Source organism: Polistes dominula, unplaced genomic scaffold, assembly GCF_049000335.1.
Source record: "Polistes dominula isolate Pdom_NZ unplaced genomic scaffold, Pdom_raw_medaka contig_33, whole genome shotgun sequence".
Taxonomy (NCBI): domain Eukaryota; kingdom Metazoa; phylum Arthropoda; class Insecta; order Hymenoptera; family Vespidae; genus Polistes; species Polistes dominula.
Genome location: NW_028300998.1, coordinates 1,172,132 through 1,198,867, shown reverse-complemented (window position 1 = coordinate 1,198,867; position 26,736 = coordinate 1,172,132). Strand labels below are relative to the sequence as shown.

The window sequence follows — 26,736 nt, the reverse complement described above, 5'->3', positions numbered from 1 at the left end:
CATCTATTGGAAAGCGTGGATCCAGATGACGCATCTTTTACGAATAGATCGCGTCGTTTGTATAATAAATCGTTTGTCATAAAAGTACTTCGTTCCGTGGTCAAGCGTGAGGTCCGTTTCGCGGTTGGACACGTCCTCGGCATATTATTTTCATCGGTATGCTCGTATATCTTTTTTTTAACCCTCCGTTGGTAGATAATGCGATCTATTTTTTATCTCCCGTTCCTTAACCGATGTCACATTTTATGTCCAGCGATGATCGCGAAAGTAATGAGAAGTATTTTCCTCGACAAAAAAAAAAAAAACAACAAATGCCTTCAAAAGAGATCTTTTCTTCTGACCATCTTCTGGAAGGCTTCGAGAGATGTCTTCCAGAAACGCATTTAATCGCCATCGGCTGTTCTCTCTTGTCTAATCGTTAAAGTGGCCGTGTATCTTGGAAGATATACTTGCTCTTGAGGAACTCTAAGATTTTCCGAGGATCCTAATGTCGAAAAAAGGCTAAAATAAGACGAGAAGCAGTGTCTGGATATAGGGTCGAGTGGGCTGGCTCCTGGCTGGTGTCTCGCGATAAAACCGTGCCCAAGTGGCACGCGTCGCCACGATCTTGCGCTTTTTGCCGAGGCCAATGATATAAGAATGATAAGCCACCCCAAAGATGCACACACACACACACACCCCCTCATCCCATCTTAGTTTCTCTTTTTAGACTAAACCAGACGTTGAGTCTCTTTTTTTTTTTCCTAGTCGATCGGTATCTCTTTTCTAAGTTTCTTTGTTTACATTACCTTGTTACATTTAGCCTTATTCTGTTGTACTCTATTTCAAAGTATAGACTCTGAGATTCTTTATCAAGATTAAACGATTCAACTTGATTATGAAGGTGGCAGTGCCTCGATGTATCGATTTCAAGTTTTCTCTTACATACAAATTCTTGCTGATTTCATATAATTGCGAAGAGAGGAAACATTCGTTACCGATTATACGATGTAAGTTCTTTCAGTACAAAAGGGCAAATCTTAAATTCATTTTTTAAGCTTAAAGAAGCTCGCTTTATCTTATGAAAACCTTCTCCTCTTTGTTTGAACTTGTGAAGTACCCCTACAGTAGATATTATTGATTTCTTATTACGTGTTTGAATAAGGTGATATCCTTGGAACATTAATAAAAGATCTTTCTCATTAGCTTGAGATTTTTTTTCTATCTTCTTTTTTTTTTTTCTGTAGATATTCATCGTGGAACAGTCAAAAGAAAATGTTTGAAATGCTATTCGATCTTTGCGACGTCACGTAAATGCGTTTTCAAACAAAACGATATTATCGAATCGAGGCCGGATCCGAAAGTCCAAACAGTCCCGATTTACGAGCGACTTTGCTTTGGATGGGTAGGATGGATCGGCGGATAAAGGTGGGCAGCAGAAGAGGAACAACGTGGGTGGCAACAATAGCTCTTGAGCGAGCAGATTCTGGTGGCACAACATGCATTGTACGACCGCAGTTTGAAGGTGATTGATTACCGTTGCCGATCGAACGCACACGCGTGCCTGTCCTTCTGGCTACGCTTGCTCCCCCTTTCTCTCTCTCTCTATCTCCTTTTATCTTTCATTCCATCCCTTTCTCACTTCTACGAACGCAGGAACAACGCTTTGCTCGGCCGATGACAAAATTCTCGTCATCAATCGAATTCTCGGACTTTCGTTAAGGATTTGATCGATCGAGATGCAAGAGAAGATTGTAGATTTGCCATTTCGAACGACTCGAAGAAGTAAGCTTTTAATGTAACAATATTTTTCAGGTTCTTTAAATATGCGATGCTTCAAGTGATTCGACGAGGATTCGTTTGGAATGTACAACGTCGTCTATGAAAATTGATTTTGATCGATTAGTTTTATACATTATTATGAAACTTTGTTCGCGCATGCTCGAAGAAAGCGATGTAATCATGGCTCGAATCGTGTCACGTTACACGAAATACCATTCGGGGTGCATCCTTTAAAAAAAACCACATCGATTACACACGCTCGTTACGGTTGCTGCTACTCGATAAACCCAATGCTACTCACTCCTACTCCCCATTCACCCTCCTCCTTTTCTTTTATTCTCTTTTTTACTAATTTCGATCGCTACTCGTATTCGAACTTATAATAGCGAACAATCCAAGTATTTCGTGTTTATTTTCATAAAAATTGTTTTGAAATTGAAACATCTAAAATGTTGCCACATGTCGCGAAGGCATGATCCCTGCTATCATTACCAAACCCCCTTCCTCGTTGTAAGTTACCTCGCTCGTATGCTACCGTCATATGGTGAAACTCATCACAACGGACATTCGTGAATATAGTCGAGCAATCGTGGGACTCTACGCGATCGAATTTTTGTCTATTTTATTCCTCTTGCTATCAAATATTACGTTTTTCTTTTACAAAATGATATCTTCAACTGAAAAAACAACTTATCGTTAATATTATCGTCATCGTGTATCGTAATCTTTCAATGTGAATAAATGTCGAATGTTACACAATATTACAATAACTTACTCCAAGGAAAGAACATTTTTGTAAAATAAGTACTCGTGAAACATCAGTCGTTGTTGGATCTATCCGGTAAGCAAAGTTTACGTATAGGATAAATTCTCTCTCTCTCTCTCTATCGTTTCATCGGACAATGTAGCAGCAGCGTGAGACATCGAAAGGGTGAAAGGGGAAGAGAGGAAAAGAGAGGGTTGGAAGTACCTCATCAGGCTGATAACCCACGAGAAGCGCGTGTCGCCCACTCACGGTGATTGCTGCCACCAGGCTTGTACCTCTCCTTCCCTTCTCAAGCACCTTTCTCGATATCCCTACCACTCGCCCTTATCTCCCTACTTTGCTTCAACGTGGTTCACCCGTCGGAACCTCCCTGTACGTGTTTGCATCACCATCCGCTCCGGAGAATCTCGACTTGTTCACCCACACACTTCTCTCTCTCTCTCTCTCTCTTTCCTTCTCTCTCTTTCTCTTTCTCTTTCTATCTCTTTGATTCGAATCTTCCTCTTCGCTCTTTGAAAGATTTTAGACCAAAGTCGTCCACGTTTGTTCTCTCTATCTCCATATCTTTCTCTCGGTTATCCGATTCGTTTCAAGCTGTTCTCGAGTGGAAGTAACTTTGAGAGAAAATAAAGCGATAGTACGCGAGATGTTTCATATAGTTTGGGTACACAAATTTTTATTATGAAAATCAATTCAGTATCAAAGAAATTTCATTTTAGGAACAAAGGAAGATTTGTTTTTACCATGTGTCTCATTGTCCATTGATTTATATTAGATGATATTTATGTTCGTAGATAATCGTTTATCTTTTTAATTCAATGGACTTTATAATTTAAACGATGTTTATATATATATATAGGCCTATATAGGCCTACACACTTTGGGAAAATGGTGAGGATTATCTATAGATCTGATTTATAGATGTTATCGGAGTATTAAGCGGTGGGTTATATAAAGTGGACATTTTTTTTTCAAGGATCAAGCGTGGTAATAATATTTTTATACCACTTGTACGATAAATCATTACGGTTAGTTGGAAATTAGTAGGCCATTGTAGAATAATTTTTTTGACAAGAGATAAATATATTTTGTTACATAAATGATCTTATATTTGACATTAAAGTCGAATCTGACGATATTATTAACCGTTTTTATCTTACATTTATTTGTCTTCTTTATTTTTCAGTCAACAGGCAAGGTCTTATTTCGAAACATCTTTTTTTTTATATATATATATATATATATATATATTTATATATATATATATAATGTACTGCTAGCAGATCCGTTAAAACGTTTCAATTTTTGATCGTATTCATTGAAAATGCTATTTTACTTTTCTTCAAGTTGATTCGTGTCGATGGTACGCAAGAGAGAACAGGTGATGGTTTGTGTGTCACGCGCGATACATTAAACGTGTGCGGAACGTTACTCACAGAAAATTGCTTGCTCCATCGGTTTGATTGGTCATTGTACGAAACGAAAATTGCCTCTGGTCGCTTTACTCATGATTAGCTCGCGGCATGCGTGATCCTACCAATTCGATTTCACTCTTTTTCTGTATCATTATTTTCATGAAACGCTGATCCAGATGACGGGTTTATCGTTTATTTCCAAGTATCATCTATTTCTTTTCGAACGATAATACGTTGATTAGCATTTACAGAATCGAAACGAAAAGATGAAGACGTTTTTTAAAGGGTTTTTACGCTTTTCATTCGCGAAATCGTAGCAAGGAGAGAAGACGAGAGGGAAAGTAGAGGTAGAAGTAGAGGAGATTCGTTAGATTGGGATTGGTTGGCTCTTTGGTTTAGCTTGGTTCAGTGTCCATAAAAAGGTCTGTCTTGGTGCACGACTCGGTATCTGCACTTCGAAGCTGAAAACGTGCGGGAGTTTAAACGCAATCCAATTTCTCAGGCCATTGAGTGCGCCGACTGCCATCTGTCTAACGGCTAGCCCCACTAGCTTGCTTTTTTACAGGCGGACCGTGAAATGCGCAAACAGAAGGACCTCCTTCTCCGGCTTTCTCCTTTACATTTTAATCAAATCATTTCTCTGTTATGCGTGTCAGGCGTACTCCGCCTTAAAGGATCTCGCGGGACCGAAGGGTTTAATCTCTATCTTTTTCTTATCCTTCTTTCTTTCATTTCTCTTTCTTTTCTCTAGATAAGAAGGGAGAGAAGGCGCTCTCCTATTTTCTTTCCTTTCTTTTTTCCTCGGACACGAAGATAGAAATTTATTTTTAATTATACTCAATCTACGAGTACCAGTCCGTGATCGCGATTAACAGCGATCACGCCGATATTCTATTGACTCGTGCGAGCTTCTTTTATGGGCAATTACGAACGCGGAAAAGGATAATTAATAACTGATTTAATTGTTAAGATGTGATCGTATACATCCACCTACAATACAATTGAAAAGGTTTCACTCAACGGTAATAAAGTTTCGCACGCTATTCTTGGTTTTTGCTTTTTTGTGGTTAAAAATGTGAGGAAGATAACAAGTCTACGCTTATATTATATAACAAGATGGACGTTTAAAGGTACTTTTTGGTGCTCGTACAAAGAGACACAACCATTGTCAAATAAAAAGCGAGAAGACTGTGAGGCTATATCTTACGTCTTGCGCACAGCAGAGGGATGCACTCGAGTGCATTCGTTGGGAGCCGTCGTCTTGTTGCGACCGCGCAGGAAAGCAACTCCGTAGATCCGTAATTATGCTGCACGATGAAGGTACGTACCTCCGTGACGTTCTTCTTCGTTCGAGGATGTGGTAAATTGCGATACAATTGTAAGCCCATTGTGATTCGCAATCGGAAACATCGAGAAAAACACGCGGTTCTTTCCGTTCTTTGCTTTTCTTTGTAATGAGGAACGACATATCTGCGTTATACATATTCACATATATTTTGTATATACGTGAATTATGCATACCTAACATGCAAGACATCTCTACGAATTGACAAGAGACGATTTGCTAACTTAACTTTCATAAGTTTCTCAAATAATCGTACAAACGGAGAATCATAGATTTGATTTTCAACGAGCGGTCGATGGAAATCGAGGTACAAGAATGATAGTTGAAGTGATTCCTGATCTCGGATCCTGAAATTGATCTTCGCGATGGCGTTTGTAGACGCGCGGAAGAACAGTAGCTCGTTTTCATCAATTTTCAGAACGCTGACACACGCCGATAGACTCTTTTCTTCTTCTATCAACCTCCATAGTCCGCCCCTTTCTTTTAGCTCTCGATTCTCAAGAAGTCACCCTTCCACTCGTCGTCGTTTTCGTCCTTGTCTTCTTGGCATTTAACTATCTCTCGCTTGATATCGCTGGAAAAGAAAGAAAGAAAGAAAGAAAGAAGGACGAGGAGTGGTGAGGAGAAGAGAAGACAAGAGAAGAGAGGAAAGGAGAGGGTTTAGTAGGAACGAAGCTCGGCGATAGGGGGTGGATCGTCTAGGGTTGAACACGCTACTGGTTATATTGGTAGTGGTGGTGGTGGTGGTGGTTGGTAGTGGTGGTGGTTTCCAGTGGATTCTGGAGCAACGGCGAAAGGGTGGCGAAGGGGTGGGAGTAGCATAAGGGGGTCGATAAAGTAGCGATCGTGCACGGGACTCAATTACACGCTCCGGCGCTCCCTCTCTCATCCCCATTTCCACCCTTCTGCCGAGCGCGCGCGCCTAACCCTCTTCCTCCACCACACTCTCTCTTTCTCTCTCTCTCTCCTCCGCTCCCCGCCCTACCCCTCTCTATATCTATCTCTCTATCTTTGCTATCGACACTACCAACCCTGAAACGATCCTCTTCGTATACACAGCAACGTTCTCTTTCTCTCTGACTCTTCGGACCGTCGCTTTTCCAGACGTCGCTCGAGTCGAGTTCTCTCGCACTTCCCGTTGGGATCACTAAAAGGACGAACACGCTCGATTCGAAGCAGAAAATCAGCCAGACACGACCTGATGGCAATGTTTCTGTTGCGAGCTCCTCCTCGTCCAACGTATCAAGTCTCTCACTCTTGTTTTCTTTCTCCCTCTTTCTCTCTTTATTCGTACTCTTTTGCAAATCAGGTGTGTTTGCCAATGTATGACAAAATGTATGACAGTTTGACAAAATTGAGAAGTACGTCCAAAATCTCTGTTTGTACAAACGATATCGTTTCTTTTTTTATCATGGAAAAATACAACATGCATATGGGATCGTTATTTAACACGAGAACATATCATAAGAATTCTAAATCTTTGTTTTGTTATCGTCTTTTTCGAAGATATTTTTTTTTTTATTAGATCGAAACCATACTGTGATTTTCCTTTAAATCGTTTTTGTAACAAACAAACAAAAAAAAAGAAACAAATATTTCGTTATTAGTAATTTGTAATAAATGTACGACGAGCCGACAAGAAAATATTATTCATTTTGTACGTCTTCAGTGCGTTTATTTCTTTTCAAAAATAAGAAAATACACAACCTATAAACTTTCATTACGATAAGTATCCCGAACTTTTCTCAGAATTTCTCTCCGTGTATGTAAATACATTGGTAAGAGAATCATGCGTTCAGGAAACGAACACATACAAAGTTTTTACGAACGTTTAATGTGGTTCAGTTAGTTATTCGAGTGTTTGCGTTAACGTCTGTTGGAAGTGAACTAATGTAAGTGAAATTTTTTGGTGCTTATCTCGATACCGAGTATAGAAATTTTCCAAGAAAATATGAAATATTTTCTTCAAGTCGATTGATTAATTTGTCGATAATTTAATTATTGTTTTCAAAGAATCGAAACTACGCTTCGTACTTTACGCTTTAAATTTGTGTAAAAGTTCTCTCTGTTTTCGTTAAAAAATATGAAACCAGGCAAATTAGAATGAAGATAGGTAATGTGTTCATCATGTAAATAAATATTCACAACCATGAATTTCCAGGAACTGATTCCACTGAGAAAAGGGACAAAAACAATGGATCGTTTAAGGCAAGGAAAGAGAGTTCAGCCCTACGGAATTTTCGTCTATACATCTACGAAAACATGGCTGCTTTATTATATTTTATGGTAGGTACTTATATTTTTCTCTCTTCTCATTTATTTGATATTATAAAAAGATTATCATTATATAGAAAAATATATAAATTACTTTATTTTCAAGATTATTCGCCATCGAATTTACTTTATTCGCATTTTTTTATTAACAATTTGAACGATTCTTTTTTTTCTTTTGCAGCTACGATAACAAGAATTTCTGAAAATAGTCTCAACCTATGTCAATGTCTATCTACTTCATTTTCAACTTACCACGGATCAACCTTTCTCAATTTCAATCTGCAACGTAGATGAGTGTTTTGGAACCATCGCAGAATTTCTTAAAGTAAGAATAATTTCAAGCCTTTTCGGTACTCATCGTATTGAGGATAAAAGGATTAAATCGGCACGAGTTGCTTGCTGGTTTTAATTTATCAAATGAATTCTCTTAGCGAGATAATTTAATCGAGACATTTTTCATGGTTTATTTATTGTAAACTTATTTATTTGTATATTATTATATTATTTGGAATGTTTATATTATTTAAAATTCGAAACAGGTTCCTTCTTCTGTTTCATCTTCTAATATCTACCCCGTTTAAATTTTCGATTAATTAACTGGAAGATTCCCTGCGGTCTAAAGAACTATTTCTAAGGATATTTCTCGTTATCGATATGGATAGTTTGCAATTATTATCTATATTATCGATTGCATCGCCATTAGTCTGAGGATAAAAGTATAGAGGATCTTCGGTGGTAGGAGAGGACGTAATCGATCCTTTGGGAAATGAAGAAAAGGTCCTCTTACGTAATCGATCTCGGTTGCACGCGGTAGCGTAGCGATCTTTTGGCGTATCGACTTTTATCGATGAAGAAAGAAAAAGGTAGCCGTTAAAACCGTTTCGTTTAGAGACGCATACGTCTTCTCTCGATTCAACTTTCCTCAAGGTGGTAAAGCAACGTCTCGCTTATATCTCTGAGTTTGGAGGCTCCGACGACGTCGTCGCGAATCGATCTGGCAGACAAGTTGATGGCAAGGAAAGGTCTCGTCTTAGACGCCTTTACCTCTCTTTCCTCTCTTTTCCTCTCCCTTCCTTTTCCTTCCACCTTTCTCCGTCAGCCCATCACCCACCCCGTCATCCCGTCAGCTTTCTCCGCCATTGCCAGCGAAACGGCTTCCTGCTGGTTTCTCTCTGCTCCTCTCCTCTCCTCTCCTCTCCTCTCCTCTCTTCTATTTCTCTCTTGGAGAAAAGCGGCACCTTCTGCGCTTGCTCACTATTTCTCCAAGGGGTTGGAGTCGATCGTCGCGAGAAAAGCTTTTGCTCAACCAGATAGCGTTGTAGTTATCTAATTGTAAGCGAGTCTTGAATCGACTCCACTCAACTCGACTCAACTCCGACTCGAATCGTCGCATTTTTCATAATTAATTCGTCGCTCCTTATTCTTCCTCGTTCTCTTTCTCTTTCTCTTTTTCTTCTACCTTTTTATTTCATTTGCAGAGTTTGACTAAAAGATGAGGATATTTATAGCGTACTATCTCTTCTCTTTTTGACTCGGATGACTTAACTTTAATTTATTAGCTTTTGAAATTTTAAATCTATTTTATTACTAAAATCATTTGAATGAACCGATCGTGCATTATCGGCACATGTAATTTTAAACATTTACCATTCTGGGACATAATATCGTTATAGTGTCAGAGAGACAGAGGGAAACGATCTAATATGTGGCGCGAAGGCTGGCTGATCAATTAGTAAGGATAGGTGTGAAAATTAATTAGTCCTCCTTCGAGCATTCACGATGTCTGCGGGTATTAATTCGATTGCGCTTCATCTTTAACTCGTATTAGAAGTTTGGGAAGCACCATTTGGATTATGAATAGCTGTCGGAGAGCTTATTAATTACTCTTACTCGGTCGACTGGCGCGAGGAGTGTATTTTGCTTGGATTTTCTTGTTTATTTCGATATGACATTTTTGTTCTCTTCGTCGTAAAGATATTCTCCATTTTGGTAGATGCAGATTTTCCTAAAAGCTTAACGAAAACTAGAGGAAAGACGGTCTCTCTAGTTCGTGACTCCACGTACTTAACTCGTACTCAGAAACGTGCCAGCTGGGAGAACTTGAGCGTTTCAATTACCCTAGATGCATTAGCGGAATTGTTATGACTCGTGCTTGTTACAATATCGGTAACGATCCGGTAGTTTATTGCAGTGACTTGTAAATGACCGTTAATACATGCTACGATCACGCGAGTATTACCGACGAAAGAGCATCATCTGGGTGTCCGACCGATCGTCCGACTCTGCTCGCAAAAGAAAAAGAATTTCGGAGAGTAATTTTCGATTTTGGGAGAGTACACGTAATATCTGTGTTCTTTTGCGTGTCGTCTACGCGAGAACACATCGATCATGTAGGACCGAGCGAAGGCGGCACGCTGTAAATCTCAGCTCGTTTTATGCGAGAATAAATTGCGAATATATCTTCATACGATCGTCTGGCTTTAGCCGTTATTGGGCTTTTTCAATGAACGCGTCGCTCCTTCGTAGGAAGACCCCTGCTACCCTTAACGGGGAGCACAAAGAAAGGACATTTTTGGACACGCGAATTGGAGATCTCAAATTTCCACGGTGACTTCGAAAAACGAAGAAGAATCGGCATCGCTCGCGCGACCGAGGCACCCGGATGGACGGGAGGAAGGAGGAAGAAGATTGCGGGACTCGTGGTGGTGTTGGTGGTCGTGCAACGACCGTAGAATCACCAGGGGTTGCTTGGATGATTCAGTAGTGAAATATATTAGAAGGTCGGCGTAATGCCTTTCTTTCTTCTCTTTTAAAAATCGAGTGTATGAAGCGAGGCAGACAATAATATTTCACATGCCGCGAGGCTAATTGAATGCTACCACGGTAGTTCTGGGCCCTTAGCGGGTTCCACGAGACGAGAAGGAGAATGTTGGACTCCCACCATCGAGCTGAGTCCACGCGGTGGGGCCTTGCCACCTCCACTTCCTTCTGCTCGATTCGGCTCAGTTTGGCTGGCCTCGGATCTTCTCTTCTCTTCTTTTCTTTTCTCTTTTATCTTTTCTTCTCTTCTCTTCTCTTCTCTCTTCTCCTCTCTGGCAAAGATCGTAGAGGGACGACGCGGACGGGCCCGCCGTAGAGTAGACAATAATTAACCAGCGGTTAGTTTACGTCACCCCCCGCGGCTCCACGTGTATTCCCCGAGGCCGAGGCTCGCGGCCTCGAAATCCATAAATATGGTTGTCCGTAGGTGTAGCGCGAGTGAGGGGTCACACCTTCTTATAATTATTAACACGACAAATGACTCGCCTAAGGGTCATATACAAAGGCTGAATTGGCTACGCTGATTTGGCTCGGCTCGTTTTTCGATTCACGTTTATGGATCCTGTCGCTCCTTCCTCTTCGTCTCATCCTCTCTCTCTCTCTCTCTATTTTTTTCTTTTCTGTGCATTCTCTTCATAAACTGATTTTTTCGTAGCCATCCCGGACCTTTTTTAAACTCTTATTAATGACGTGTGCGTGTATTTGTGTGTTTTCTCTCCGAAGATTTCAAACACTTTTGATAGGAGGAGCATCTTCTTATCTTTAAATATCGTTTTCGTGTGTCACAAAGTTTTCTTTCCGTCACAAGTCACTTCCGACACACCCGTTTGTTAATACATCGATATCTTGTCAGTCTCGTTAGCGTTATCGCTGTTGGTATAATCGGCTGCTGTGTTTCGAGCTTGACAAATCGACGTCTTTTCTTTTTTTCTTCCATCTTAATTTTTTGTTTGTTTGAACCTGAAACTGTTTTTTCTTTTTCAATATCTTTCTTTTCTCTCTCTCTCTCTTTTTCTCTTTGCCGCTCCCTACGCGATCCTACATCTTTCCAAAGAGATAGATTCTCATTGATTGATTTGTGGGCAGCAGAAAGTGGGCGTGGCACAGCTTTTTGAACGATAAATACCAACGCGAGATTTCCATCTCTCTCTCTCTCTCTCTCTCTCTCTCTCTCTCTTTTATTTCTCACTCTTCCTTTTTATTTTCATTCTATCTCTAGAGAACTAGTAGACACCTGCTGCCCCAAAACCTTTTCACACTGGCCCTGACCCATCGATGATCCCTCGAAGTAACTTCTTGTTCTTTTCTAGAGGATCCGTCGAAGGTGTCACGGCACTTTGTCGAAGTTAGATTCTAATCGGACGTGGGGATAAAGAACGATCAGGAGAGTCCAATAGTCGAAAGGAAGTCTTCTTGGAATTGAAATAAAACAAAAAAAAAAACGTTACAATTTTTTTTTATTCATCTTCTATCGTACTTTTCAAATTCAACGAGAATTTACATTTTCCAATTAGTCAAATGCTTGTCTATAACTTGAATATTTTTAAAAAAGATTATACTTGTTCCATGAAAGCAAGCTATCGTTCTTCGAATAAATAAAACGAGAAGCGGTAATATAAGACCTGGTTGTACGATCTTCGATGAAACGAAGATGCTATAAGGCCCCACAAAACTGGGTGATGGAGGGGCGATGAGGGCTGCGTCGGAGTAAGAAGGCCTTCTCTCGCTCTCTCTCTCTCTCTCTCTCTCTGTCTCTTTTTCTCTCGTTTATCGCGAGCGAATGGGCCGATTATAATTGTAAATGCTACCATAAACCAAGCCTAACGCCGGTCCGCGAGTTGGAATGAATTGGCACACGCTGGGGGTAAGGCTTCGTGTGGAATCTCCGGGGGTCTCTCTCACGAAGCGGAGGAGAGAGACCGAGTAAGAGAGAAAGGGAGAGAGAGAGAGAGAGAGAGAGAGAGAGAGAGAGAGAGAGAGAGCAAGAACCCTAGGGACAGAAGAGTGTTGTGAATGTTTCTGAAGAATAGCGTCGTGGGCCCGAGGGCCCCGACGCGGCCATTAACTTTCTCGCACCGCTAAATCATCGTTGCTGTCATCGTCCTCGTTATCTACCGCCCCCGCCGATTCTTACTCCAGCGGCTATTTGTATTAGCCTTCTCTATTTCTTCCTTTTTTCACGTTGATCCTCCTTTCGATTCAAAAGCACTCTTCTTTGGGGTATCGTCAATTGCGACGTCAATATGAAAAGTTTGTCGAAATAACGATTTGATAAGGGTGTTTGTACAGCCTAATTAAATTTGTTAATTTGACTAGTTATTAAATAATACGGTATTCGTACGGTACGATTGATTATTATTCTATGAATTTTGAATCGTATCGCGTTATTTAATTCGATCACACAATCAGACGACGAAGAAGAAGAAGAAGAAAAATGTTACAAAGATACGGGATTTTTTTTTTTGATAGTTTTATCTTGGTTCATTCATATAGTAGAATGGTTCGTGGTAATGAAAGTCTCATTCTTGAGTAGTCCGTTGAACGTCCGAGGGATGAAACGTTTTTAACGCAGAGTAGGTATATACCGGCTTTTATTCAGTGTTCTCGCGAGAAGGCGCGTACATGGACGGTCGAGACGTAGTCGCTCGCGTGGATATATTCCGGATAGCTCCGCGGGGGGTACGTCACTGTCCCCGATGCCTTGGCCGCGTCTCTTGGCTAGCTATATCCCTTTCTTTTCTCTTTTCATCTCAGGAGCCTTCCTTGGCTTGCCTGCTGGTCACCGCATTCCGATCTGCCCTTCTTCGCGTCTCATCACCCTCCACCCTCTCTCCAAAAGTCGTCTTCTCGCGCACAGTTAAAGAAGCACACGTAGAGGCGCACACGCGGACAATCTGTGGCAAAGGGGACACGCGGAGAGCCGCAGCCAGCCACGCAACGCGCATAGGTGATCCGGGGGGAACTGGGGGGAGACGAAACGGAAAAGTTGAAGCGTCCTGACACTCTCGTATAACCGGGGGTATCATCGTAGTTGGCTGCAGCCTTTAAGCTTTTATCCCTCTCCAACCGGGAAGATAACATCGGGCTCGGTCCTCTTCTCGGCTCGACCAGCACTTAGAATAAGAGGGAGACCCCACTGAGCGATGCACCGCGGTGGGTATTCCGGGTACAACCTGCCACTCGTCGGCCCACCCTCATGTATGTCCGTACGGCGTATATGTCACGGCCGTGTATTAGCCTCTTCTTCGTCTCCTCCTTCGCCCTCGTCTTATTCGAGATTTTACGCGCGTATCTCTCCTTCCTTCCCTTTTTTATTCCAAAAATATTCCTCCTTCTCACTTTTCCTTTCTTCCTTATTTCTTTTTCTCTCTCCAATCATTCTTTCTTTCTGCCTATCGATGAAAATTAATTTCATTTTGTTTTTTTTTCTCGTGTTTAACTTTTTGTGTGCCATTAGAATCATTTTGCGAGTCGAAGTAACGTATAATCTTTTACACGTCTCTTTGTGTACGGGACTAACGCACACAACTGTAAGGAATAGTGGCAGAGTGACCGCGAGGAGAATCGGTAGACGAAAAGAATATACGATTCACGAATCCGATAACGAGCAAAGGGCAAAAAAATGAGAGGATATATCCTTGAAGAGATCCTGACGTATTCTAATAGGGCAAGCTTTCGCACCGGTACACGCTCATCTCGCATGTACAAGTCTTTGGAACGTAGACCTTCTCTTTCTTCTTCCCCTCCTTCTCTTCCTCCTCCTTTTCCTTCTCAATCGCCTTGATTTGTAACACGAACCGATATCGAAAATGTTCACCGCAGTCGATTGAAATTAAACAAATGATTTTAATCATCGAGTTTACGAGTTAACATTTTCAAATGTTCCGTCAAATACTGGAGAAAAAGATTTCCCTAAGATTTTTAGCGTCGCCAATCACAAAATCGCCGGATCTCGTATAAAGTTCGTTTTTATTCTTTCATTTGTCTCTTGTGGGCCATTAGAGAGGAGGAGAGGGGTTTGTATATTTTTCATTCGGAAAAGATTGGTTAGTACGAAAAAAAAAAATTCAATTACAATGCAACGTAACGAAATAGGAATGAGGTAATGCGATACAATGATTATTACATCTCCGATATCCAAGCTGATTTCACCTTCAGCCGGAAACAGGATGAAGTTGCAACGTATCCAGTAACGCGTCTCTCTCTCTCTCTCTCTCTTTTCGACCGTTTGTTCAATCTTTTCGCGTTACACCTAGGATTTTTCTGATAGAACAAGAACGCTCTTGCATCGTTGGATAGAAAAAAAGTCGATTGTCGAAGAGACAGGAAATGTTTATCGTGCAACGTCATTGCACGTAGGCGTTCTCATCTCTCGGTATTGGGTAGTTGTCCATTATTTGTGAACTACCCTGTATAAGCCTACCTTTTATCTATTTATACAGAGCTAACAAGATGTTTCACGGATCACTATAGTGCCAAGGGATCAGATACGCTTTGGAGGTCCCAGCCAGATTTCAACTCTCCAAACTGACGAGCGAGCCTGAAACTCCGCATATATTACTACACGTTACACCGTTCTACGAGGCAGCATCAGCGGCGACGGCAACGGAGAGAGGCAAGAAGATACAAGACGAACCGTTCTCTTTTTTAACCTGAACGCAACCCTGTGCTTCTTCTTTGCTCGACCATTAAAAACTTCCGATTTTATTTTGTCTCTTTGGCTTTCCTTTCAACGTTCTATCGTTTCTGCCTTGGTGAAAGGAGAAAGAAAGAGAGAAGTTATTTGTTTTTTCAATAACTTTTAAAGATCAAAGACTCTGTTATTATGTTCTTAATCGATATTCATTAAAACGCGCGACAGCAAATGAATTAATTAGAAATGCTTTTCGATGGAATAAACTACGGTTGGGGAAAAAAAAAAAAAAATGTTGGTCGAGTTAATAACCGATAAAACGTTTTAACGAGTCGACGATGAACCTTTCGAAAACTGATTCGGCATTATGGTTGCGTCTCTCGAAAGATAACTCTCTCTCTCTCTGTCTCTCTATCCTTATTCTTTTCTCTCTTGATTCTTTGCTCTTTTTCGCTCTCTTTTCTTCTCGGTCGAACGAAAGGAAGCGTCTCGTCATCGTTTGTCAGCAATCCAAGTCGTTTCTCGTTCTGAAGTAGCTACGCGCTAATGTTGTTTTCAGCGCTACCGTATAATCGCAGCCGCTATTGTCGAGCTGCTCGGAGAAAAATGTTTTTCGGGCTCGCAACCTCGAGGAGATATTCTCGAGAATATGTTTGAAGAGGTCTGCGGTGGGACGAGACTCTTTTTCTTTCTCCTTCTTTTTTTACTTTCTCACTCTCTCTCTCTCTCACTCTCTTGGAAAGATAGAGCCTTGGAAGCACTCGTCGTGATCGTTGGAGCCACGAAACACTCGAAAGACGTATATAACGAAAACACTAATTCTACCTCGTCGCTCTGTTCTCATCGACTGCTGCCTTGCCGTCGCCGCAGTCCTCCTCATCGTCTCAGACAGCGAAGACGAACGTCAGACGTTTTACCATCTTTTATCTTTCATTTCCACTCCATGCGATGTAGAATTATGTAGAAATTTGAGAGCCAAACAGAGCAAGATATGAATTTATTCTTCTCAAGATAAATGCATATATTTTTAACTCGATTATATATTCTAAGTAGACGTAGAAATCATCTGAGTTACGCTTAGAATTTTTATTCGATTTCTAATTTATCCGCTCGAATGAGAATTGTAATTTTTTTTTTTTTTTTTTGGATCGAACCAATGGCATTGAAATAATTTCGCAATATCTAAACGCGATTAATTTGATGTTCATCGTTTTCAGTCACTCTGTAGCTTTTTCCTTCTCTCTCTCTTTCTCTCTCTTTCTTTCTCTTTCTCTTTTTCTCTTGGGACGCGCGCAATCTTCCATTGCGTGGCGATTTGTACGTGATGGTTCACCTGGTATGCAGGCAATAATTCTGGCTATCGGGCTAAGTATTAGGCGGCAGGCAATATAATGACGTATCTAAGACAAAATAAAGGGTATAAAGAGAAAGAGAAAGAGGGAGGCCGCGGGAACGCGCGTTATTACACGCTATTGGGAACTAATTTGAATCAATTTACTTTAGGTGGCCCCACAGGCCGCCCACCCGCCTCACCGAGCGTTTACCATTGCATCGAGGATGCATCTGGACGGTATATTGCTAGGAAAGAAAGTTTTCATTCGTCGATTATTCAACGCGATCGAATCTATAAATTATAAAAAATATATATATATATATATTTTGTTCTCTCGAGAATATATTTTTGTTCTCTTTTCTATTGTGTATTGTAAAATAAGCATTTCTCACGGTCGACATTTCGATCTCTAATCCGTGAATTAGAAACGAGTAGCGATTTTATTGAATTCGTTACGGCTTTGTCTCCCTTCGTTCTTCTTTTCGCCCTTCTCTTGCCGAGTCGTAAATCCCACCGCGGCAAGATTTACTGGCGTATAGAATCAAACTTTTTTTTTATCTCTTATCTCGTTCACTCGAATATTTACCACACCCACCCGTCAAATATCTTTTTTAAACTGTCCTACGTGTAGTTGTATACAAATAAGACACAACGAAAAGATATCTCTGACGAAATATCGATGGAACAACCCAGAAAAGTTCTCGAGAATTTACGCTTGCTCGAGAGGTCAGGAAACAATAAAAAAAAAAAAAAAAAAAAAAAATAGAAAGTATTTAAAAGACTCTTTGGTGGCACGAGTCGAGGGGAAACGTTAGCAACCCCTTTCGAGCTAACTTGTAATTCGTCGCGGAGATTGGGATAGATGGAGAAAGAGAGAGAGAGAGAGAGAGAGAGAGAGAAAATAGAGAAATTAGCCATCTCTTTCTCGATCGTAAATCATGGATTAAAATGGGCGCGAGTAATTCGCAGTACAGTTTTGACCGTAAACAGTTTAATCTCGTTTTCTCGCGACAAAATCGACCACGTCAAAACAAGAAATTGTTCATGGGTCTGCACTAGGGCAACCCTTGGTAACCACAAAAGGGGGTGAGTCAAAAATCATAGAGAAATATGATGAAATCCTTGCTTAATAGCTTTAACTAATTTTAGTTGCACGATCTCTGTATTCACTAATTTCTTTCTCTGTCGTTCGTTCGATTGTTTTAAACTCGATTCTATAAAATCGTATTGCAAAGGACGAAAGATGGAAGAAGCAATAGGGAGGAAGCACGATGTCGCAATTTCCAAGCTACGGAAGAAAGGAAAAAATGAGGAAACTTTGGAACGTGGTACCACGTTCGCGAATACATTAGAATGTCGGTTCCTCCCTTGTTCTGTGTCCCGGCCTAGAATAGCATTCACCGTAAGGAGAATGGTAGGAGTCGCGGTAAGGCGAGCGCGTAGAAACCGAATAATAAATAGAAGAGGAAGCACGTGATACAAGTTGGAAGGCAGGAAAGCCTCCCTTTCGAGACTGCCTCTTCCAGAACGAGGAACAAGGGGTGGTGATCCGCCCACGACTACTTGCTGAGAATGAGAGAGAAAGAGAGAGAGAGAGAGAGAGAGAGAGAGAAAGAGTGTACGTGAGTGCGGGGCATTCGGCGACATATGCGTACGTGTACCGAGGCAATATGGAGAGATAGAGAGAGAAAGAGAGAGAGTAAGGGAGGGAGGCAGGGAGGGAGGGATAGTCCGGCCACAGCTTGCAGGGATGCCAGCCTTCGAAGTACACCCCACGAATGTTAACGCGCGGCATTAGCTCGGTATTGGTTAGAAATGCGGGGGTGAGCAATAATTCTGATAACGCAGCATGTTGTCATGTTGCACGGCATACGAAATGGCCACGACTGTTGTCTTTATGCGAAAGACGCCTTCGAACCTACCGATTCCTTCTCTCTTTCTCTCTCTCTCTCTTTTTCTTTTTTACTTATTTCTTCCTGTTAATTTTTCCCTTTTGAATTAAGGAAAATTGCAGCGGGTTCGGCAATGTTTTATATTATATTATATTAAATGCAAAGCTTCAGTCTTACTTTATTTTAATATTAAAGATTGTATAACACTTAAATTTTATAATAGAACCTTTCTTATAATACGTCCGCGCTTCTTAAGTGATCTTCTTCAACTGTCTAGTAACTATTTTCCGATATACTTCCTATCCCTCTTTTGTCTTACCTTTTAGTAACTATTGTTCTTTGAGCGCGCATATTTGAATATTACATTAAGGTTAGATGAAATTGAGGATTACTTTCTTATTCCTTTTTTAACACTTCCTCTTAATCCTCAATTTCCTCCTTACATTATATTATATATATATATACTTTTTTTTACAAATATGTAATCCTTTTGTATGCCTAATCAATTATTAACTCTAACAATACTACAAGAAAAAATAAATTTTAGTTCTCTTAAATAGCTATCTCGCAGGAAAAAATTTGGTTGTATTTTACAATGTTATTTTGTTACTAAATATTCTTTAAATCTCTCAAACTTGTTGTAATTCAATGCTTTTGTTAATATATCAGCTATTTGGTTATTGGTGCTAACATGTTTTATGGTAACATTATTTAATTTTATGTGGTCACTTAGAAAGTGATATCTTACATCTATGTGCTTAGATCTTCTATTAAATATACCTGTTTTCATTAACTGAATTGCACTTCGATTATCTACATGCATTATTATTTTAATTGTTTTATCTAGGAGTTCTTCTAAAAAGTTTTTTAAGTATAGCACCTCTTTACAGCAGTCTGCTGCTGCAATAAACTCAGCCTCTGTTGTTGACAGTGCTACTATTGGTTGTTTTCTAGACGCCCAGCTGATTGGTCCGTCACACAGCATTATTACGTATCCACTGGTGCTCTTTCTTGTTTCAGTATCGCCTGCAAAATCTGCATCACAGTAGCAGTGCAGTATATCGTCATTCCCAGTCGATGTGTATGAGATTCCACAGTCCAAAGAACCCTGTAAATATCTAAAAATTCTTTTAACATTTGTTATATCACTACCATTGGGTTTTTCCATTGATCTGCTACAAAAATTTACTGCATAACATATATCTGGTCTTGTTTTCGCAGTAAGATACATCAGATTACCAATGGCCTCTCTGTATGGATAATTTTTATTTTCTTCTTGGACTTCATTTTTCACATTGCTGTTTCCAAGTATGGGTGTGTTTACTGGATTTGCATCCTTCATGTTAAACGTATCCAGAATTTTCCTGGTATATTGTTCTAAAGACAATTTTATTTTACCATCACCGTTTTTTATCTGTATACCTAGAAAAGATTTTGGATTAGTAATTATTGATAGGTCGAAAATTTCTCTTAATCTGGAAACAATGTCTTTTAAAACATCTTCATTATCTCCGAACATTATTCCATCATCAACATGAATTGCCAAAATTGCTGTGTTGTTCTTCCTCTTGAAGATACATTTTTCAGTAATGAGCTGTTGAAATCCATGTTCCTTTAGTGTTTCAGTAAATTTTTTATTCCAGCAATTTGGTGCTTGTTTCAGTCCATACAATGCCTTTTTTAATTTTCCAAATTTTTCTTCTTTTCCATAACCTTCAGGCAGTTTTATAAATATGTCTTCCTCTATAATTCCATATAGGAATGCTGTTCGTATATCAAATTTTATATATTTCCATTTGTTTTTACATGCTAATGCAAATAGTGCTCTTAAGGTTGCGGTATTGACAACCGGACAGAAGAGTTTCTCGTAGTCTAGTTGGTCCTTTTGTTCAAATCCTCTTGCAACCAAACGTGCTTTGTGTCTCCCGTCTTCCTTTTTTGTAAATATCCATTTTGTGGAAATGCATTGGTTCTTCATTGCTTCTTCTTCATCTACGATGTCCCATGTATTATTCTTATGTAATGAATCCTTTTCATCCTCAATTGCCCTTTTCCATTCTTCCTTTTCATCACTGTTCATAACCTCACTGTATGTTAAATATGCAATGGGTTCTCCATATCGTTCTGGGCTTTTTCTTGGTCTTTTTGATCTTCTTAGTATCTGTTCCAATCCTTCTTGGTCTTCCTCTACATTCAGCATCTCTTTTTCACTGTCGGATTGTTCTTCATAGATTTTTGTTTCTGGATCCTTCCATTTTTCATCATGCTGTTCTTTCTTTTCATTAAATTCCTCATTGGTCTTAATATTTTCAATTGTATTACAGTTTATTCTTATTGTGCTGTTCACCATCTTTTCTTCAATGCATGTTACTTCTCGCGAAATTCTTATTTTCCTATTCTCTGGATCCCATAGTCGATATCCATTTTCAGTATATCCAACAAATATCATTTCCTTGCTTCTAACATCCAGTTTCTTCAATGGTCCTGGAGTTTTTACATATGCTTTACAACCGAATATTCTTAAGTTTTTGAGGTTAGGTTTTCTTGAGTTCCACAACTCATATGCAGTTTTCTCATTTATGGTGGTTGGACTTCTGTTGTGTAAATAAGCTGCAACTCGCACTGCTTCACCCCAAAGGTTTTTATTTGTGTTACTTTCTGTAAGCATTGCTCTTACCTTTTCAGTTAATGTTTTATTCATCCTTTCAGCTTTACCATTTAGTTGAGGTGTGTATGGTGGAGTAAAGTCCATTTTAATTCCTTTATATTTACACCATTGCCTTACTGCATTATTGGCATATTCCTTGCCATTGTCACATCTAATTGTTTTTACCCGTTTCTCCCATTTATTTTCTGCTAATTTTATGTATTCTTTTATTTTATCTTCCATCTCATTTTTATGTGCTAGGAGAAATACCATTGTGAAATTAGTATAGTCATCAATGAATGTGCAGAAATACCTCTTTTTATCCCATGTTACTGGTGTTATTGGGCCGCAAACGTCAGTGTGTATTATCTGCAAAGGTCTTGTTGCTCTTTCTCTTACACTGTTAAATGGTTTCCTTTTCTGATTTGCTTTTATACAGGTTTCACAATTGCTTAGCTGACCAAGTATCCCCTTGTCTATCTCCATTCCAGTTGAGATTTCCAGGAGTTTTTTCATATTATCTACACCCAGGTGTCCAAGTCTTTTGTGCCAAAGTAGTTCTGCATTAATCTTAAGTGATGTTTGCATAGCTTCTTCTCTTGCATTGATAGTATATAATCCAACTGTGTTTTTTCTTCCTTCTAATATAATTTTATTATTTTTACTTATAACTACTTTATCTTTATTGAATGTTACCTTTCCTCCAGCTTTAGTAATTTCGTTCACTGAAAGTAAATTCTGTGTTAAGTCGGGAACATAGAGAACATTTTTTAGTTTGCACCTAGCCATTTCTAGTGATCCGAGCTCTCGTGCTGTCATTGTGCCTTTGGTACTAGCTATGTTGATCTTAGTATCTACTGACTTTGACTTTGTCAGATGATCCTTCTGGTTTGTCATGTGTACCGAGGCTCCCGAGTCGACTATCCATTCTTCCTTGGACTCTTCCATACCTGCCATAAATGCCACCTTTCCACTACTTGTTCCTGGTTCATATTCATTTAATCGCTTTCTAAAAAAACAACTATTTTCAGTATGATTAGTTTTCTTACAAATTTTACATGCTGCAGTTGATCCTTTTCTGCAATTCCTGGTGTTATGATTATTTCTCTTGCAGTTGTGACAATACATAGTGTCTTTTCCACTTTTCTTACAGTTTGCTGCAATGTGTCCTCTTTTGTGACACTTGAAACATTCTCTTGTTTCAACTTTCATTGCTATCTCTTCCTCTTCAGCTACATGGTCCCTTGCTTCTTCAGCTAAAAGACGAGCCGTCAAGTTTGTGAGGGTTCGATTATCTGCTGGTGTTGATTCCCATGCACTGATGAAGTACCTGTACTTTTCTGGTAATGTCGTTAATATTTTGGATATCAACATGCTATTATCGATATTTCCTCCAAGAGATTTTATTTTATATGCTATATTATTTAATTCAGCAATGTGTGTTGCCACATTGTGGTCTCTTTTCATTTTATATTCAAAAAATTCTTGCATTGCAGAGCATTTTTGCTGTGCAGTGTCTCTTTCAAAGATTCCTTTTAATTTGTGCCACATGGCATATGCTGAATCACATGTTATTAGATGAATTTTAAGGGTATTATCTATCGTACTTACAATAAATCCTTTTGCATTCGCATCTTTTCTCCTCCAAACTTCATTGCGTTCTTCTATTGGTGTTTCATCATTTATTTGATTGTGCAGATCAGCTGCTTCTAGAAAGATCGTCATTTGGAATTTCCACATGTTATATCCATTTGCATCTCGCAATTTCTCAATATTATCCATTGTTCCAGTTATATTGTTTTCACTAGCCATCATTTCTCTCTTGATATTCATGTATATTTTCTTGGACACTTAGTTTTATTTTATTTTATTTTATTTTATTTTACACGCGGTCGTTTCAATTGCCGAACACGTGCTCTGGGCCCATAACCTGTTAATTTTTCCCTTTTGAATTAAGGAAAATTGCAGCGGGTTCGGCAATGTTTTATATTATATTATATTAAATGCAAAGCTTCAGTCTTACTTTATTTTAATATTAAAGATTGTATAACACTTAAATTTTATAATAGAACCTTTCTTATAATACGTCCGCGCTTCTTAAGTGATCTTCTTCAACTGTCTAGTAACTATTTTCCGATATACTTCCTATCCCTCTTTTGTCTTACCTTTTAGTAACTATTGTTCTTTGAGCGCGCATATTTGAATATTACATTAAGGTTAGATGAAATTGAGGATTACTTTCTTATTCCTTTTTTAACACTTCCTTTGCTTCTGATAGTTCGTAGTAAAATGGAGCAAAAGAAAAGGATGCGCACGTTCGACGTTCCTACGAAATTTGTCTTCTCTACTCTTCTTCTTTGGTCATATCTGCGAATGAAATAAAGTACTTACTTATACTCTTATAATATGTCGCGTTTTATCGTATTATTGTAATGCACACGCAAAATTCCTATATTGTTGTTTACATACTTGGCACATTCAATCGTAATACGATTTTTAATGAAGCTCACGCATTTTCATATTTTGTGTAAATATTTGTGACTGATCATTCCTCGATTGATAGTTCGGATAAAGATTATTCGAGATATAGTCGTATTCTGGGGTAAAAGACGCAAAAGTATGTATATCGAGACTCTTACCGAATGGTAGGACCCTTAAAAGGCCCCGACGGTAAGGCATTGGTGCGGTTATTCGAGCGCGTTGGTGACCATAAAAATTTGTGAGGATACTTTTCTGGAAAGCAGTACGTCACAAGACTGGAAGAACGTAGGATCCGGTAGGATGCTCCCAGGGTCATAAACGTTACGGTGAATGGCGACTAATAAATTAGCTATATCGCGAGCAAGCCTCGACCTTCCCGTTTATTCTTGCTCTTCTTTTTAATCGATCCCCAGAGTCAAGCGCAACATTTTTTCCTTTACTTTCTTATGATAATGAGAACGAGCCAGCCAGCTTACCCCCCCCCACCACCCCTAATAAAAGCTTCTTTCTCTTTCCTTATTTTCTTTTTTTCTTTCTCATTTTATCTCGGCTCGTTATTTTTTCTTTTTTGTTTTTTCTTTTGTTCTTATTTTTTTCGGGCTATTTTCATCGATAACCAAAACGCTTGGTTTTTTTTGGGATAAACTAAAAGAAAAAAGGACAGCGACGTTAATTATTAGATTATTCTTATACAATTTTCTTTCCCTTATATATGTGCCTGTAATTATAAAATAAAAGTGGTGGTCTAAGGTAAAATCCATATCACATTATTTTCAACTAAATTAATTCAATGCAATTATGACGATATTGTTCAAAGTGAACCGTTAAATAGTGTTTGTTATTTCAACATTATTTGGAATTCATTTAGTGTTCACAAATGTAATCCTTGAAATAATATCTCGAAACGAGTAGATACATTATAACTTTAAGACCTCTTTCATAATTATGAGTACATATATTTTTCTTTGTTAGGAGAAAAACACAGAAGGAAGATTTTCGCTGACGCCAATGATTTCTCTCCTTCGGCAGGAAGAACCAAAGGATTGAGCATATTGTACGTTTTCAATGGTCGATCATTAAATCCGAAAAAGGATCGAGGTAGTACCCGCCCACCTACGGGGCCTGATACGCAGCCTCATGGAGAGCACCGCTACCAATTACTATACCCGCGGACCATTAACCTTACGTACATAGGTGGGTAGGTAGGCAAGTACATACATATCTACGTACGGTGTGTATACCGTACCGGGCCAGTGGTATAATCCTTTTTACTTCCACCCTCGGAAAATACAAAATCTTGGAAAATATTTTAAAACGATGCAACAACGTTTTATGACGATTTTACAAAAACAAAGACTCGTTGCGTTCGTGGAAGTTTTTAGTTTTGTTTGTTTGTTTTGTTTTTTTTTTTTTTTTTTCAACGATAATATCGTACTTTTAAATAGGAAAAATGTTGGAAAAGCGGATAAAGTTTCTACGCCATTGGTTAGGCGGGCACGTAGGCGGCTAGTGTACGACGTGCAGATTCAGCGTGTCCGTACGTTTGGCACCTGTATGAGTGCGCCGTCGATAGACAATGTGTTTCACCCTCTCTTTATGCGCGTTCGCGTATAGGTGCGTGTTTTTCGTGCGCCTGTTCCCCATGTGACGTTTAAGCGTGTACGTGCGAGAGCGGCGATAGTGAAAGGCGAGGAAGGTAGCTCGTAGCCAGGAAATCTATCTCCTTCTATCTCCTTTTACCTTCCTTCTGCCCTTCGCCCCCCCCCTTTGCCACCATTCTCTTCGCCTTCTTCTTCTTCCATCGCTGGCGACTTTTGCTCACCGCCCTGTAATCATCGCGAGTCAGTGGCGGCGGTCGCTAATTATGTTTCATAACACTTCTTACCCCCGCCTAATATATCCACTCCCTTAAGGGCAGTTCTCTTCATTTATTTACATCATATTCATCCTGGGGGATAAAACGTTCTCTTGCCCTTTCCGCTTCTTCTTCTTCTTCTTCTTCTCCTTCTTCTTCTTCTTCTTCTGCTGTTGCTGCTGCTGCTGCTGCTGCTTCTCTCGTTTCACCCAAACTCGTTCGTTCAAGATTCGAAGTCGATTTTCGAGAGCAATTTCGACTCGAGCAAAAAGCGCGAAACGATCGCGAGACGGCGAGTCCAAAAGAAGTTGCTTTCTTAGGTAAAAATGTTCATCGTTTTATCGTAATCGTACGCGTCGGTGCGCACCTATCTACACGTACACAGTAGGTATCGACTAAAAAAGAGATTTATGCGGATCGCCGGAGGATATGAGATCGGCTTCGATTTGCCTTTTAATCCGTTGAACGCGACGTATCGCTGCTATTCGTCTTCCGTAAGCTGGTGTTAGTGATGATTCTGAACGCGCTCGCTCGAGAACACGTGTGTGTCCTAGTACGCATGTAAATGACCCTAGTGTATACGCTCGCCGTTGTTTGTTACGTACAGGATTGCTGCGGGGGGGGAGAGGACGAATAAAAAGAAAGAACGGAGTAAGCGCGAGTCGTTCGTTAGTGCGTCGTTATTGACCTTTCACCCGACCTGCATTTTTATTTTCGCGACATATATGTACGTGCGATATCGATGAGGAGGATTCTCGACTCACGATATTACCTTGTAACTTTCTTTGAAGAGACAAGAACCCGTTGAAAAGTTTTAACGCGACCTTATTCGACGTGTTCCATCCTTTAGTTTTAACTTTTCCTTTAATTAAGAGCAAACGGGTAGATATTTAAAGGGCTTTTAAATGCGAACGTTAATGCGCAAGTTCTCGGAGAGAAGTTTTCCACGAACTTGACACTTTGAGGGGAAAGAGAAAGAGAAAGAGAAAGAGAAAGAGAAAGAGAAAGAGAGATAGAGAGAGAGAGAGAGATAAATGGGATTTAAGTAACTTGGACTTAATAGGCGTTTTCGTGCCTCTCGATTGATTTTGGGATTACCGAGAAGATTTTGGGTGCCAACTGCGATCGTTTTCTTTCTTTCGGCTCCTTTTTTGCTACTTTTCTCTCTCTCTCTCTCTCTCTTCCTTTCTCTTTGAATTCTTTTACGAAGAAAACTCAGAAACAGACGCGTAGTAGTCGGCAAATTGGTGGCACTTCTGTGGTCGAGCGATTAAGCGATATCCGCAAAGGAAATTGGCAAGCCGAAGGAAATCTGCTTTTAATTAAGTCCTCCCTTCGAGCTTCTATCGTCGTCGGACCTTGCACACTCGTGGAGAAGAGTCAGAGAAAGAGACGAGTAAACGAGACGATTTGCTCCTACGTCGAAAAGGATTATGTGAATTTCCTTTCTTTCGTTATTTAAGGGCTAATTCATTAGGGACAGGATAGCACAAGGATTATGGATCTTCGTATAA

The 26,736-nt window shown here is 39.7% G+C and overlaps 1 protein-coding gene across 1 annotated transcript; it reads left to right on the top strand.

Moving 5' to 3' along the window:
• Positions 1-1,279: 1,279 nt before the first annotated feature.
• LOC149032207 (uncharacterized) lies at positions 1,280-24,629 on the top strand. Its single transcript, XM_089173659.1, has 4 exons — positions 1,280-1,504; positions 7,449-7,573; positions 7,743-7,886; positions 24,340-24,629. Exons 1-3 carry the CDS (start codon positions 1,294-1,296, stop codon positions 7,749-7,751), a joined length of 345 nt encoding a protein of 114 aa, XP_089029785.1. The 5' UTR covers positions 1,280-1,293; the 3' UTR covers positions 7,752-7,886; positions 24,340-24,629.
• The last annotated feature ends 2,107 nt before the right edge of the window (positions 24,630-26,736 follow it).

Excerpts from the sequence above, each read along its gene's own strand:
- LOC149032207 (XM_089173659.1), top strand. The coding sequence starts at position 1,294 with ATGCGTTTTCAAACAAAACGATATTATCGAATCGAGGCCGGATCCGAA. Across the intron at positions 1,505-7,448 it reads TGTACGACCGCAGTTTGAAG|GAACTGATTCCACTGAGAAA; the intron begins GTGATTGATTAC and ends ATGAATTTCCAG.